This window comes from Aristolochia californica, unplaced genomic scaffold (genome assembly GCF_029961685.1).
Source record: "Aristolochia californica isolate CCGP_79_NKW_82.1479 unplaced genomic scaffold, dmAriCali1.0.hap1 SCAF_3, whole genome shotgun sequence".
In the NCBI taxonomy this organism is placed as follows: Eukaryota; Viridiplantae; Streptophyta; class Magnoliopsida; order Piperales; family Aristolochiaceae; genus Aristolochia; species Aristolochia californica.
Window position 1 is genome coordinate 6547936 of NW_027181992.1, and position 15830 is coordinate 6563765.

The 15830-nt window shown below is 38.5% G+C and overlaps 1 protein-coding gene across 3 annotated transcripts; it reads right to left on the reverse strand.

Moving 5' to 3' along the window:
* Positions 1–1713: 1713 nt before the first annotated feature.
* On the reverse strand, positions 1714–13146 carry LOC137959717 (putative 1-phosphatidylinositol-3-phosphate 5-kinase FAB1C). Of its 3 annotated transcripts, none has more exons than XM_068807052.1 (11): positions 11492–13146; positions 10188–10979; positions 9935–10088; positions 9219–9563; positions 6627–7376; positions 6175–6506; positions 5939–6065; positions 5497–5661; positions 3870–5393; positions 2692–2958; positions 1714–2268 (listed from the first exon to the last, which is right to left on the reverse strand). In XM_068807052.1, the coding sequence occupies exons 1-11, from the start codon at positions 12007–12009 to the stop codon at positions 2014–2016; spliced, it is 5229 nt and encodes a 1742-aa protein (XP_068663153.1). In that variant the 5' UTR covers positions 12010–13146; the 3' UTR covers positions 1714–2013. The 3 variants fall into 3 exon arrangements, 2 of the variants coding, with proteins under 2 accessions (XP_068663153.1, XP_068663152.1); XM_068807051.1 differs by having other exon boundaries at positions 3870–5405; XR_011114070.1 differs by lacking the exon at positions 1714–2268 and adding an exon at positions 3070–3185 and having other exon boundaries at positions 2875–2958; positions 3870–5405.
* Between the last annotated feature and the right edge of the window lie 2684 nt (positions 13147–15830).

Genomic DNA, 15830 nt, shown 5'->3' on the forward strand with positions numbered 1-15830 from the left:
ATCAAGAGATAAAAGAAGGTTCAATTGCTTCTGCTGCTACAGATCCAGTTTTGAATCATGTCGATTCTTCTTTTTCCATGCTCAGAAAAAGAGAGTGGAGCCGCTTGAAATATCTTCTTATCTAAAGATGGTGCAACAATTTTGCCGTCAAACTAATAAAATGCTATATCAATCGTTGATTGTCACATACCGAATTAGTCTTTCGTTCTTCCCGAACCATGAACAGAAACGGGAAAATTTTGAACACCCACAGTAATGGAGTTTCTCTTCTCAGTGTAATATCTTCTAATTTCTTCCAGTTTCAAAAAAAAAAAAAATCTTAAAAACTTTATATTCACGACCATAACATTTGTTAATATTACTACTACTGTTACCATTATGATTATTATTATTATTATTAAAGCTTTTTTAAGCTAAGAACGAAGACAACTCAAGCACAGAAGAGAAGTAAAAGTTTATGAAAAAACTGCTTCTTCTGTCATTTCTGCTTGGCCGTCATTCTAGATTGAAACAATTTAAAGCTAGTTGTAATCAGAAGCCAATCTACTCAGCATTGATTTTCTTAATTTTCATCATTTCTCTTCTTTGTTTTTTGGTCATTTAATTGACACTATCTTCATACATGAAATAATATGAACAAGTGTGATCCCTCTTCTCCACGGTAGATGTTAAAAGAATAGTCTCAAATGGCTCTCAATTGTCCCTCTAATATTACATTATATTATGTTAGTATATAACTTGATCTTTCCATTGTAAATCATGCAAGATCGAGTCAGGTGCAGTAAGACACTGTTAATGGGGTTTTCTTAACGAAGATGATTCACTTCCACCACCATTTCTACTCGCGAGCCTCTCCTTTAACCGGACGGGAAAGTCAGAAAGCGGCTTATCCAAACTGAAGCAATCCCAGAAGGCCAAAAACAGCTCCTTCGCTCAGGGGAAAGCCTCCACGGTTGACCCGATTTAATGGTGCTCCAAATCTGATGACTCCCTCCTGTTTTAATGAATAGAGAGAGACGATGACGTGGACTCACCGGTTGGCCGTTGGTTCAGAAAAGATTATTTTATTAAATGGCCAAAATTAGGGTTTGTGTCAAGTCCCAACCACCTTTCCCTCAACCCTGCTTACTTTAATTCTGACCAGAAAATATGAATATATTATCTATAAATTTTAAGTATTGAAGTTCCAAAGTCGAAAAGAATCCAAGGGAGATTGGGATTAATCATCTCTTCCTTCCTTTGTACAAAGTCTCACTCATTCTCGCCAATCCTGGATGGGATTAGCACTTTAATGCAGATTTGAGAGTATTATTAGAAAACTAGACAATGAAAGGATAAGTTAGTACCCCTCCAAACAGAATAAAGAATCAAAATTAGAGAGAAAAAATACAAACATGTGTCAGATTTGCCCGACAAACAAATTCATCCGCAGGCCATGACTAATTGCACTCCTCCAAATATTTAATCTTGTTCTACTTCAACTGTGCTTATCAACCAAATTTCATATAAAGATAGACACTCCCTCGCCCCTGTACGATGGTTTTTAGTATTAGAAATGCGTCATCGTCTGCAGCTACATTGGGTCAGCTTCATCCACCCACAGACAAACTGTACACTCAGGAAGAAACCCTGGTTCAAAGCATGACCCATTATAACTTTGCATGCTAAGTGTCCACATGAATCTGCACGGAGTAACAGTAACACAAAAATGTGTTGAAGAGGGTTAAAACTATCACATTTATTAGCAGCCACTGTACTAATTACATAAAGAGTCGAACCTTCAACCTCAGACCAGTTAGGCGGGTGCGGGGACACTTTTCACAGTTGGTGAAAGCTGAGAGAACAAAGAAACCGGGCAACAAACCAACAACAACAACACCAAAAAAGAAGGGAAAATCAATTACAAATTTGATAACCAATAAACGAATTACATCAACACAACTCACTCCCTACCCTATCTTTGTGCCTTTGCCATCTCTAATCCCACAGGAGCATCACAACCTGCTTCAGTGTTCAGGACGACCATTGATCAGGTACTGTTAAGAAGTATGTAGACATGGCTTTCCTAAACCTCTTTTTGTATTGTTTGGGAGAAATAACAGTGGGGGATGCATTTTTTGGACCCCCGAGAATACCAGATGCCTTCACCCATGTCTCCAAATGCTTGTCCCAAGTATACTGCCTCATGAAGTCTATGATGCCAAGAACAAGCTCCTTCCGCTCTTCATCCACCCCCACAAGCAATGAATAATCCATGACATCAATTGACTGAAAGTAAAAGTGCAGTGGCCACGTTAAGTACGGGAAAGTCCCCAGGAATAATTTGTCTTCAATAAGAAGTCCACAAAACTGCCAACAACCAACTACTTATTCATTTAACTAATTGAAATTGAACCGATAATGATATCTGATACATGTAGATTTGATCGGTATGTTGATTTGAAGGATCACCTGTCTAGCTCACAAAAAGCTGAAGTCACATGATAAAACAAATGGTCCTAGTCACCTCAGCAAAGATGTAAAGCCACATACATTTCTAGAACCATTTGTTCCCATTGCTTCAAGATTTCAACTTTCAAATCAATTTTATGCACCCGATCAACACACATGTCACATATCCACGACAAGCGTGAAAAGATTAAGAGGATTTCCCCATTAGGGCTACTCTCCAAATAAAAGAGGGAGATTTACCGCCAAAAATGATGTGTCATTCCACACTGCTCGTTCTAATGTCCGCTTTGCCTTGCTCCCAAGAAACATTGGATTTGTACGCAGGACTTCTAAAAGATTCAGATCCAGTAAAACCTTGTTGCCACCTGTCGTATCTGAATTGTAGCGGGATCGTGCAGAGCCCTTCAGGTCATAAACCCGTGAGATGCTTCTCTGAAAGAAGAGATTCTCAATTATCATCAAATCCATCTTCACTTCTTTTCCTCCTTTCAAATACTTCATATTTACCTAGAGATACCAAACAAATCATTACTGTCAAAAAAACCTGTGGAAGTTATGTTGCAAGGGTGGAGAAAATGCAATATTAACATAAAATCAAGCTCTACTTGTAGAACCTACCATGGCAGGTTAGAAAAGAACTAGTCAGGTGTTATTGACATGCCCACTACCATTGATCAATCACGGTTCATATAGGGGAATTGAACATTTCATTGGACGGCAAGATTAGACACTTCCTGAAAAGCCATTTGTGCAGGATGAATCCATAACTGAGCACAGGGTGAAACCTATGTTGTCAAGTCCGGACCAGCCATGGAATAGGAAGGATGACTGATTCCCGCCGGACTAGGCTCACCAGTTAAAAAATAAAAAAATAAAGACCCAGAAAGTATTAAAAAAAAACATAATACCATAATAAAAGTTGCACATCAGTGGAAAAAGCATAGGTCCCTCCCCATGCATTCCACACAACAGGGGGGAGAGGGCAGGGGTTGAAAACAGAAAGTAGAGGGAGGAGGGAACCGCCCCCCCTCCATCCCCCTTCATTCAGCACTCAAGGGAGAGAGAACCTCCACCCATCACATGGCAAACAGCCAAGCCCCACCCTGCCCTTCCCTCTTTCCGCACCGATGGGTAGCTACCCCTCCCTGCCAGCCGTGAAGCAGAAACAGATATAGGGACCAATCTGTTGACCCAGCTGGTTAAACAGTTTAGTGTTCAGCCACTGGTCCATTCCACTGGCCAGGTCCGTCAGGTTTTTTACCTCCCCCCAAATTTTTAGATTCATAATCGAAGGTGCCAGTTTCAACCAGCCGGTCTACTCTGTTTCAATAACTCTGGTTCAAATATTTAAGGAACTAACAATTCCATCAAGGCCACTACAATCTCCATGAAATAAAACTACAGGGTCCAGTATTAACCTGAAAAATTCCAAGGACCTTTGCAAGACAAGTGGGGCAACCAGAACTCAGGGAATCCATCAAATACTTGAAGTACTGGGGAGCAAAATCCTCAAAAGACTCCAGTTCTGTCTTTGTGACTTGCTTTATTATAAACCTCTCATCCAGTGTCTTCGCAAAGTAAACATTACTCTTTCCTCCTTGCGCACTCCATCTTCTGCAGCGACTAATGGACCTCAGGAAGTCAACTTCACTTGGACAACATTTCTTCCTCAATGCATCAAATTGCTTGGCAAAATAACTAGTCACTGAGAACTTAACTTTTGCAGAAGGCAAAGAAGACTCATCTGCAAAAGAAATCCGAACATGTGGTGCTCTCTTAGAATCTGGAAAAACTTGAGCCCCTCTCATCAAGGACGCATCATCAGATCCATAACTTCCGTAGCTTCTAAACTGCACATCATCTGAGTCAACAGAACTAAAAGATTGCCAAGGTGATAATGTAGAGAGACCACGCTGGGGGCCTAATACATGTCCAAGATCATCTCCTCTGCTATTATCATTATCATTCCAGATTTCATGCCACTCAAACCTATCAGTCATGTAATCCATATACTCTTTTGAGCTAAGTACATAAGCTATTATACTGGTTGGTTCATTGTCATAAACAGCAATTACAACATTATTGGAGCTAGTTAGTGGCAGAAGCAATCGAGCACCATCACTTACCATGCAAGAGGTCAATGAGACAAATAATGGAGTACAACCGAGAATGAAGTTCAATTTTTGGTTGGCCAGTGGAGAGGTCTGAGTATAGGCCCTTCCTCTGTTTAAAATTGGGTCTGGCGCAAAACTTCCAAAATCTCCAGATGCATGAAAAGACCTGATGGATGACAAATGCATTGATGCAGAAGACAATCCTTTATGAACTTTAGCATGAAATCTCAATCCAGAATCAAATGAGTGCACTCGAACTGGGGCCATAACCCTCCTATGATGCATATTCTCTAAATATTTTGTTGGGCTCATCAAAGCTGCTTCAGGCTCATTAGGTTGCCCTAAACCAGTCCAAGCCAAATCTATTTTATCTGAAAGGTTTGATGCAGGGGAAGTCAAGCTATCCAAAGAATTGTTCTCAACAAACACCTCACAACCATTTGTTTCTACCTCTGCAGGAGAGATCTTCACTTTGACATGTTCATTTGACACAGGCTCCGACAATTCCAAATTCTGTTCATCTTTCTTTCTCAACAGAACTTGTTCATTGGAATTTTCTGAAATGGGTAAAGACTTCATGTCATGTTCCTCAGGCCCACTGACAGGACTGCCATCAGAAGAGAAGGATTCATTTCGAGACATTTTCAGTTTGGGAGAGGCAATTGTTTCAGCTATAGAAAGAGGATTTTTTGACTTGAGAAATGAATCCAGTAAAGAGAGTCGCCGGTCCCACGAGTATGAATCAATGAGGAGGCAGCGCCTCACACGATTGAGCTCCAAAATATCTGAAGCCACCTTGGCAAAGTCTGAAATATCCCGAGTGTACAACTGTAGCAATCCCTGTCATAAAGATATCAAAAACCTATAAAAATCCCTGATCATTTGTACATCATGCTACAATAAAAAAATTAAGCATGCGATTCATACTTACTTCAAATTCATTTCTCTCCTTCTTCAATATATCCTTCAGCTCATTAACATGACTAAACAGGGTACTCACTTTTGAAGTTTCAAATCCAGACATCACAAGCTTCTGTTCAATGTCTTGAAGTACATCAAACACCTCACCATACATAAATTCCATGTTCTTTGAGACCTAAATGGAAAGAAATACATAAGATGCTACTTGCAAGTTCCTTTCGTATGAAACAGGAATAACTGAAAAACTGTTGGCCCACAATGGAAATTGCATGCATACGAGACATCAAGCCTGATATTAAGTGCCACTATTCAAAGGGCTATAACCAAAATATGGGACTAATGTCATTGCAGTCAAAAAAGGATCTAACCGCAATGCATATGTTAAAGACATGGCAGGCCTATGAATACAAACTCCAAACCAAAGATGCAAAATTGCCTTTTAAACACCTCACCTCTACAGCTTCTGTTTGAATCCACTCCTGTGGATATTGGCAATTAAATTCCATAATCAGAGGTGGCAGATGAACAGAGAGAATATCAATAGGTGAGTAACGAAAGAAGGCCACCATGCTCCCAAACCTAAAATATAATAAAACTTGCAGAATCAAAACAATGCTACATTTGACAACGCTTTTTTGCAATTATACTTCATCAAGATATCAATCATGCTGTAGTTAGACAACCATACCCATAGAAGCGAAGACAGTCCCTCTGCAGTGAATGACCACAACTAGCAACCCTATTCGCAGTTGCATGATTTGAAAAACTTAGCTCTAAAAACTTGCCAAAAGAAAGTGCCCATGCAGCATCTGACATTACCACCCTCCTAGAAGCTGGTGGAACACCATCTTTAAGGCCACACTTGAGGCACCTGTGCCACATCCAAATTTTTCCATCACGTGCACCCGGTAACTTCAATGAAGGAAGACGTCTAACACTTATTGTAAGACTCCCTTGCTGATGTGTATAACACCTCACATGAGCTTCTGCTGGTTCGTTACAAGAATGACAAAATGATCTCTGCCACAATAAAAGTCAAACTCCCAGATGATCAGCATAAAATTAACATACATGAATAGGTAGAAACAAAGATCAACAGGAAAAATAAAAAAATATATGAAGAAAAAAAAAAACTGATACCTGATCAAATAAGTCGTCCCTCAGAAACCTCCCAAGTGGCTTATCAAAACTCCCATAAAATTTAATTCGAAAAAGTTGAGAGCACTCACAGACTGTTCCTTTTAGAACACGACGACTTGACAATGACACTAAGATACTTTGGTTATTGTCAGCAGTAGCAAAATACTCAGTAGATGCCTGATTATCTTGAACATCGCATGCTTCCATAGCAGGCCCATGATTACTTAATGGTGCCTCCTCCTGAACAAGAGTTCCAATAAGAGATGGTTTCATGAGATCTTCACCAAAAGGAAGCAGCCTCCCATATTGCAGCTTGTCCCATTCGAAGTTTACATTACCATCAGACACCAAATCTACAGACGAAAGAACGAAATGCTTATTTGAAGGTTCCCATTCCTCTAACTCTGAACCAGTTCCAATAATCTTCCCTTCCCTGGATGACATGTTAGGGGTTTCCAACACATTCAGTGTTCCCAACTTGCTCCTGGAGTGTACCCCCTGGGGCTCATCAACCATTATTTCACCAGGAGGAGAGACAGTTGTATGAGAAATCATTGAAATTGAACCATCACAAGTCTTTAGCCTTTCAGGTACAGCAATTGATGGCTTCAAAGGTACTTTAGGAAGGCTCGCACCCTCATCTGCAAGAAAGGAGGTTTCAAGAGACAGATGGTATGCTGCAAAAACTGCATATTGGACCACATGTTTAACCTTTTTCAGTTTTTCAAGTGACTTTCCTCTCAAAAGTACCTGGAGGAAAAAAGCAAACCTAGTTGCTCAAACATTAACTCAAAATACAATAAGAATTAAATAGCAGGATGTGTCATACATAAAGGAACCAGTTTTAGTAAAACAGAAGAAAGAGTTGTTTGTAACAGATAGTAATGTGGTCTCAAATTCAAGATGTATATCCCATGACCTCATCAAAAGACATATTATGATTTCTAGGTTAATGTTATCATTTATTGGTATTAAGAAATAAATTCAGTTTTCACAGAAAACAAGGATTATGCAACTCCAACAAGTGTATACCAAAGAGATAAAATTAAGTTTACCACACTGAAGATGTTCAAACACCTCAAAAGTTATTTATAGTATATTTTTACTGAATCATTTTGAATAAAAAAATTGTTATTTAAATCCATAAATGTAACCAAATGAAAACAAACCGGCGCATCTTGTAGACCATTAAAATAAGAAAATCTAGTGCCTATAAAGGATGCAAAAAATAAGTATTCACTGCCAAGCAGCACTCAAATACCCTGTTAAAGTTTAATTAAGAGAAAGCAAACATAAGTGTGTTAAACAAATCTAAAGCTAGCATGAAAAAAAAATCACACTTTCTACTCGTTATTAAACATACATACATACTTACATGAATACACACATGCATCTACGTATATAGATAGAGAGAATGGGGGAAGACACGAGACTCACGTCCAGCCAACCTCAGCTGCACCCAACTTTTTCTTCCTTAGAAAAGTCACACTATTTACAAAATCACGGTATTGCATTAGATCTATAACAACATCGGTATCTCTACTTTATCATTAAAAATATACCGTTTATTGCATTAGATTTACAATAATGTCGTTATCTCTATTTTCATTAAAAATGATAAAATTTTAAAAAGTATCTAAAGTGAACATCTATAACCAATGCATGAGATAAGAAATAAATGTATAACATGAACAAATTCAGTCTTAAGTTATTAAGTAACTTCTTTAATTAAATTAAAAATTGGGTGCAACTAAAGTATCTCATCCCAGTACGCACAAACACCTTACCTTATTTTTTTGTTATGACTTTTGAAACTTGAGATGAAAAAGAGGAAAACCAATCACACCAGCAAAGACAGCACATGTGAGGAAGCAAAAAGAAACTGTAAAACAAGAAAATTTGGCAATGTAAAGACCAACAGTGTAGGAAGCAGATTAGCCATTGAAGCAATAGCTTGGCCTGCTCTCAATTTAATGGGTAAATGGCTGATCAATTTAATCAACGGTTTGTCCTCCACATTCTAATGCATGCAAGGACAGCATAGCTGATATTTCCTAATAATCTTGTTCAACTTTCTCAAGAACTTGAACCAGGCCAGTCTGACTAGACAACTAGTATACTGGCTGAAGCAGCCTATTCAACCAGGTCAGCAGGTCTATCAGGAAGAACCAGATTCCTGTATGTCACCCAAAAGGATCCAGATCAACCAGAAAAAACAGGCAGTCCTGTCCATCTCTCAACATTGCTTTAAATAATTATGAAGAAAGAAATGAAATGGAGGACAAAACGTTTATCTGCCTCAACATTTAGATGTTCCTAGTGCACCTTTTTAGGCCACACTAAATGGTATAAGAGTGTGTCACTCTTACCCATGAATTAATTTGCAAGATCAGGGCCATATTATCTTCAAACTATAACAAACAACCAGTACAATATATAAAGCACAAACTTTAGAGCGCATTACCGTGCACCCAGTATAAGAGTATGTCACTCTTACCAATGAATTCATTTGTAAGTTTAGGGCCATATTATCTTAAAACTAAAACAAACAACCAGTACAATATATAAAGTACAAACTTCAGAGCGCATTACCGTGTACCCTAGACGCCTTGGACAACCTTCAAAAAACATCAAAGTTTTAGTGGATCTCTTGTTTGGTTGATTGGCAGCCGAAATTTCTTCAGCAACTTTTTCCACATGAAATACTTCACAGTGCCCCAATCTAGCAGAAGCAAGATTATCAATGGACGGAATGATTTGAGCACCAGTACACCTGGCTATACGCTCCAACAATGGTCTCTTAACATTCAACACAAGAGATATCTCTTTTGCCAACAGGTATTCTTGAGCATACGAGGATACACTTTTTTCCACCAAAAGAACATTTGGACGATGAGCCTCTATCTTTGCAACTGTCATCTTGAGATGATCGATCTCCTATGGAACAAAATAACAAGAATTACTTAGATGCATATATGTGTGTTTATAAGTAATGATCATGATTAAGTGCAGCCACGACAAGCTACAGCTGTGCAGCACCCATCCACTCACATCACATGCAAAGAGTTGGAAATAGATTAAGTACCAGAAAGCATCCTGAAAGATACTGTAAAACTTTTATAAAAAACACAAGGTCAACAGCTCAGAAACCACCGTCATTGATCAGATGGCAAGTTGGTTTGACTGTTTTTTTGGCCACTCCACAAGCAAATAATACAGAATTATTTGCTCAACAAAGTCCAACTACCTCACTAAATGGTTTGAATTCAATTAGGAAAGTGCATGGAAAAAATAAAATAATAGATAACCTGTTGTAGTAAAGTATCCATAGATGAGAGCTGATTTGGAACCCTCTGGTACTCTAGTGCACCACCCAAAAGTAGTAATTTAGGATTTCGGTATTGTGAAGTCATTCTCTTGTGTTTTACATTTTTGGTACAAACTACTCCCCTAATAAGGGTGCTGCCAAACACAAGCTACCCGGTTAGTAACTTAACTAACATTAGTCATCATGGAAAGGAAATCAACTATCATTAAAAATAATACATCATCGAGCCTCACCTTTCACATGGATCTCCAGATGCCATACATTTCACTTTCACATAGTTACCAGGGTCCATGCTTCCTCCCCGACTAGTGTCTGGTCTCATGAAATTTGCAGCTTGCCAAGCCAGTGATGAAACTATCTCCAACCACTGGCCACCACCAATCTCACTTCCCATGCAGATGCCTTCTCCCTGCAATAACTGCAAAACAAGAGCTCTAAAATGCCCATGCACCGCAGCTCTTAGATGTTCTTTTTGGACACCATTTGGTTTCTCCTTGAATGAGAAGGCCTCACTGATAAAGCTACTTGATGAGAATATGGCACTGGAATCCCCAATTTCATCATCCTCATCATCATACTCAAAAGCATTATTCTCTGCATCATCGTCTTCATCTTCGGGACGTGGAGGGAGCCATATCAGCCCGTTGTTTTCAAAATCCAATGGTTGTTCTGCTCCTTGGCTTTGATTGTGAAATATGGATAAATCAGTACTGTCATCAGTGGGCTCCATATCATCTGTATCAGTTTCTGGCCTTCTTGAAAGGTCCATAGATTCTTGATGGAGAAGAGGGTCATTTTGCAAAGTTGGACTTCTTACTAGCTCGGGATGCAATGAGTAGTCAGTTCTGTTAGGACTACTAGTCATTACCGAGGGACTATCCAAAGGAGTGGAAGCCACTGATTTGAAATTATAAAATTCATTTCCAGCATTACTACTGGCATCTACATCAGACAGATCTTGTGAATAATCATTTGAAGGGCTCAAAACATGCTTCCGGGCAGCATCTACATCTTCTTCATCACTCCTACATTTAAGAACAGACCAGCTCTTATTAAACAGTAAATAGGATTCAAGAATAGACAGGCAAAAATGTCAAATATGTATCAAGATCATGAACATATAAGGGAAGGAGGTCACATTGAAAACCTCATTTTTCATCCTGCATCATAGCTGACAGTATATAAACACATAATCACAAGTAAATCCTCCACAAGGCAGCTCAATTTTAATGAAAAACAGTTTTAGAAGCCATGTAACTATACATTATTTTACTAAAAATCCATTTATTCATTCTTTTAAAATGTTTTTTAAACGCCACCTGTAACGTTTTTGTATTTCACAAAAAATAAAAATTTGAGTCGCGGGAACACTAAATCCTACTTCAATTGGAGTACATAGGTCTGCTCATTAGACATTGAACTATTTGGAATCTCTTCTGCTTTCAAGGGAGAAGAAAACATAAAGGGCGAAATGTAACTAGGAAGAAACGGGAGCGTCCCACAGAAAATTGCACACCACATAAGCAGAATCACTAACCTGCTAGCAGTGCAGCTAAATGAAATTGGTGACAGAGGATTGATAGATGATGTTGCACAGCTAGTAGGTCCCCCAGAAGAAGACCCTCGGTGGGATCCAAGAAAACTTGCAAGCTTCTCAGTCTGTAACAGGTTATTGTTATATTTTTCTTGGGCAAAGTCAAAACTCCGTCCAGGAGACATTAGGAGATCTAATTTCTCATCAAACTCGGCCATTGAATTCGGCCCAATCGCCTGAAAACAGAATTTGCAAAATTTTAACTGCTCTCTGTCCTCTCCTTGGGACGAAATACCGTTAGGATCCTGCATGCATTTGGAGCAAAACACTCTGCCACAGCTACAACAATGATGCCGGCGATATAAGACAGAGAATCGTAGGTCGCACTCGTAACACATTCTGCAACTATTGTCGGGTATCCAGTACTCCCTGGAGACACCAGATATATCACCACCACCCCAAGAAACCCAGGATCTAAGTTTTGCTATAAGATTAGGAATCGAACTATAGGGAATTCCCATAGACCGAAACTTACTCAATTACTGACAAGAGACTATACTAACTACTTTCTGCAGTAAACTCCTCGGGGACCCGAATGGAGAAAAAAGCTACAAAGGAAAAACGAAAGAAGAACACAGATGGGAATTCTCAATACCCAAGAAAAAATAGTGGGAAAGAGATAAATGTATCCAGTATCCCACCCACAGATAAAAATGGTGGGGGCTTATGTTGACAGAGAAGAAAACTGAAGAGAGAGACAAACATAATTATTTGGTATATAACAAGTGAAAAATCAAGAACGCAACAACTACCTCCAATCCGTTACCAGGTAGAGGATTTCGTTTCACAGTTCGTATGATTCTTTTTTTTAAAATTTTGAGTAACTGTAATTTATAAAAGAAAATAACAAAAGAAAAGAAAAGAAAAAAATCAAATCTCCACCTGAGAAGCACAAAATATCTCAAGTTGGAAGGGAGTCAACAGAAGAAAGTTTGGAAGCTCTAAACTACCGAGCCGATTCGAGACGAAGAAACCATACAAAACAGGGTTTCTCGAGAATCCCCAATCTATTTACAGTTACAGAATACAAGACACCGGAACCGCTGCCAACCAGACAACCAGTAGCTTCTTCACCTTCTGTCCAATCCCCGAATCGGCGGAAGCATCCGAATATCATCTCGAGCAGATGAAGCTCCGAAAAGAGACCGGGATCTAGGGGACGGGGGAATCCTACCAAAATCTAGGAGGGTGTGTTTATCGGTCACAGATCTAACAAAAAAAAAAACAAATCACAATAATCCTAAATCACGGAGAGGAGGAGGAGTAAAAAGGAGAATGGAAAAGGATCTCCTCCCGTTCTGCGAACCGGCGAGTCTCCCGAACGACGAACGTGGTTTGGGGCTGGCAACACTCATCTCTTTCCCCGAAGCGTCACTACCCAGACTTTTGATTATAAAATGGAAGAAGCGAGCGATGGAAGAAAAAAGAAGGAAAAGCTCTTTTTTATGTTTGGGTGTACGCGCGCTGGTACTCGTAGTCGAGCAGGTCACGAGGCGTCAGAAAGCTGAGCAGAGTAGCGCCTGTGAATGAGCAGCGGAGGAGGAGGTCTGAAGAAAGGTGGCAGTGGAGGCGGAAGCGGAGGCAGAAGCTGAGTTGGAAAAGGCATGGAAAAGGATGGTGGGAATTGTCGCGTACCGAAAGCGGTCGGGAATGGAATGGGTCACGTCCCCCGACTGAGACCGTAAAAGCAACCATGTTAATGACAAAAGTACTTCTACTAATGTCGGCGTAAAAATCTTCATCTTTCCTTCACCGAAGTTAGGCAAAATCATCATTCACTAACTCCTCATCGTTATCCCATCAACTGTTCGACGGAATTCCTAAGAGTCTCAATATGCGGTTCCAGTTTGGTTCCTTTTTCCAAAAGAGGATTCAAAAGGTTGAAAGAGGGCAGCCACAGAAAAGGCATTATTACATTCGAGCTTTAATGCCTTTGAACGAAAGTAAGAAGGTGGAATGTGGAATTGGTAGCGAACAGATGCTTCTCTAAAGAAAAAGAATAGAAGGGCGGTATGAAGCCTGAACTTTTACTAAAGAAAACCTGTCAAGATAAAAGGTTCTTTTTCCTTAGTGCGGAAGCAGTCCATTGAAGCTGCTCTAGAATTGAGAAGTTTAGAGGTAGGCTGAATCAGATATGTACAGGCAGGCGGCTGGTCATCCGTTTCAAAAAGTTTTGTTAAAGAGCATCATCATCTAATACCCATAATGGTATCACCCTTGTGAGAGGACAAATCTTTGAATATAAAGAATATATTTTCTGCCTTGTATTCATGTTAGGTGCTGCTCAATTCTTGGGGCAAACCCAGCATACCCTTGTGGGCACCCTAGGTTCTTGTCTCCTCCCACGCCTCCCACTGGGGTTTGTGAAAAATTAGGCTTTGGCCTTGCCACCATTCCCTTCAAACCCAAAATCAGCTCTTACCCTCTTTACTCTTGACACTCCTCAAAGAGCTTCCAAAGATTTTTTATTTGACCATTAAGTATAAATATTTTGTATTTGGTCAGTTATGTGTTTATTTCATTGGACCAATGAAAAATAAGTCTAAAAGATAAAAAAAAAAAATAGTAAGAAGAGAAAATAATATCCAATCAAATACTGACACATCTTCGAACAATAATATTTAGTTTGCTACATTAGTCATATATTGGATTATACCACCTTTATTGCAATGTGTATCAACATGTAGACAAAATTGAATTAAAATCTGTGTACGCATTAGGGCATGATTCGTAAGTTCACTTTCGAATTGTGAGTGTTGTATAGTCGTTACCTTTTAGTTAAAGTTGTTTTCTTCTAGTATTTCTTCGGTTTATCTTCTAGTGTTTTTATCGCTTCAGAGTAATGTTAAGACCCACTACCAAAAAGTATAGGAATGTATCAAACATCTAGTTTGAGTCAAATCTTTTGTTTTTTACCCAAGAAGTGATTTGTGTTTGAGTTACCCTTAGAAAGTGAGAAGTCTTTTGGTTATGCCCTAAAGCTGGGTTGTTTTTCACCTTTTGTTTCAAACTATTACTATTTTTACTTGTATATGGTATTTTTTTGTACGGTTAGGAGTGATTTTCTTCTCCCATATTGTGTTTTATCTAAGTTGGGTCTCTATATATTTTTTATCCCCATCTTGAGAAGGAAAAGTACAAGAAATAGGTATTTTGTTCCCCATACTGTGGTAATTTTTATGTGACCAAAATATTTAATAAATGGGAGAACAAAAAAATAAAGTTTTGCATCTATGAAGAAATTTTTCAACAAATTTTTTTTTTCTATTGCAAGCTAAAATTATAAACTCCAACTTGAGGGGGGTGTTAAAGAGCATGTATGGAAAAATCTCACATGACTCTCACAACAAGAAATCTTACATAAGAGTTTCAGTTAAAAGTTTTTTTAGTTATGTTACTGTTTTATTTATGTTCAATTGTACAAGGACTTATCTTTTAGTGTTTTAACTTTTGGTGTAACTAGGACAAGAATAGTTTAATTGTAATCGGATTCTACTTGCTTCCTTTATTACAAATAAAATCTCATGTACTCAAATGACATCAAGTTAGTGAAGTTTTTTTCTTTTCCATAAATTCAATAGATTTGATGAAATTGATGGAAAAAACTGACGAAACTTGTCTACAAATGGATGCCCAAGTCGGATATGCTAGGCATATGCAAAGGTAGAACTAGTTAAGGCAACGTGGTGATTGCTTGAATTTCCATCAAAGTAGTTGATGCCCCCCTTTCTTTAACCCATAAAAAAATATTTTTTTATAGCAAATCCTGAAAAACACCATATTACATAAAGAAATCAATTAGCAATTTTACTAATAGATAGCAAATATACAAAAAAATTATAGACATAATAAAATAAATGATAAGGAAATAGAATGTGATGTTCGTAAACACCTTCACCATCAACTAGAGATTAGGACCTCATAAGCAAGAATAACATATGTAACAAATACTCAATAACCAAGGGAAGAAAAAAAATTATTACTTGTCATATTAACTGAGGCACTATTATCAAGAAAAAACTACTCGCATGAGTGACTTGGAAGACAATCATACCTAATTGGACAAATGATATATTTGTAGTGGCTAAAGGGCTTGGCTGAGATGAAGTAGCAGTTCCACTAGAACCGATTGAATCACCTTTTTCATTTTTTAACGAGTTTTGATAATTCATCAACAAAACTATTATCAATAGTAGAAGACTAGAGAACTACATTATTCTTAGCCCAAGTTTGCGTACCAGCTCTTTCCCAAAACAACACAAAAACATGACTAACCTTACCA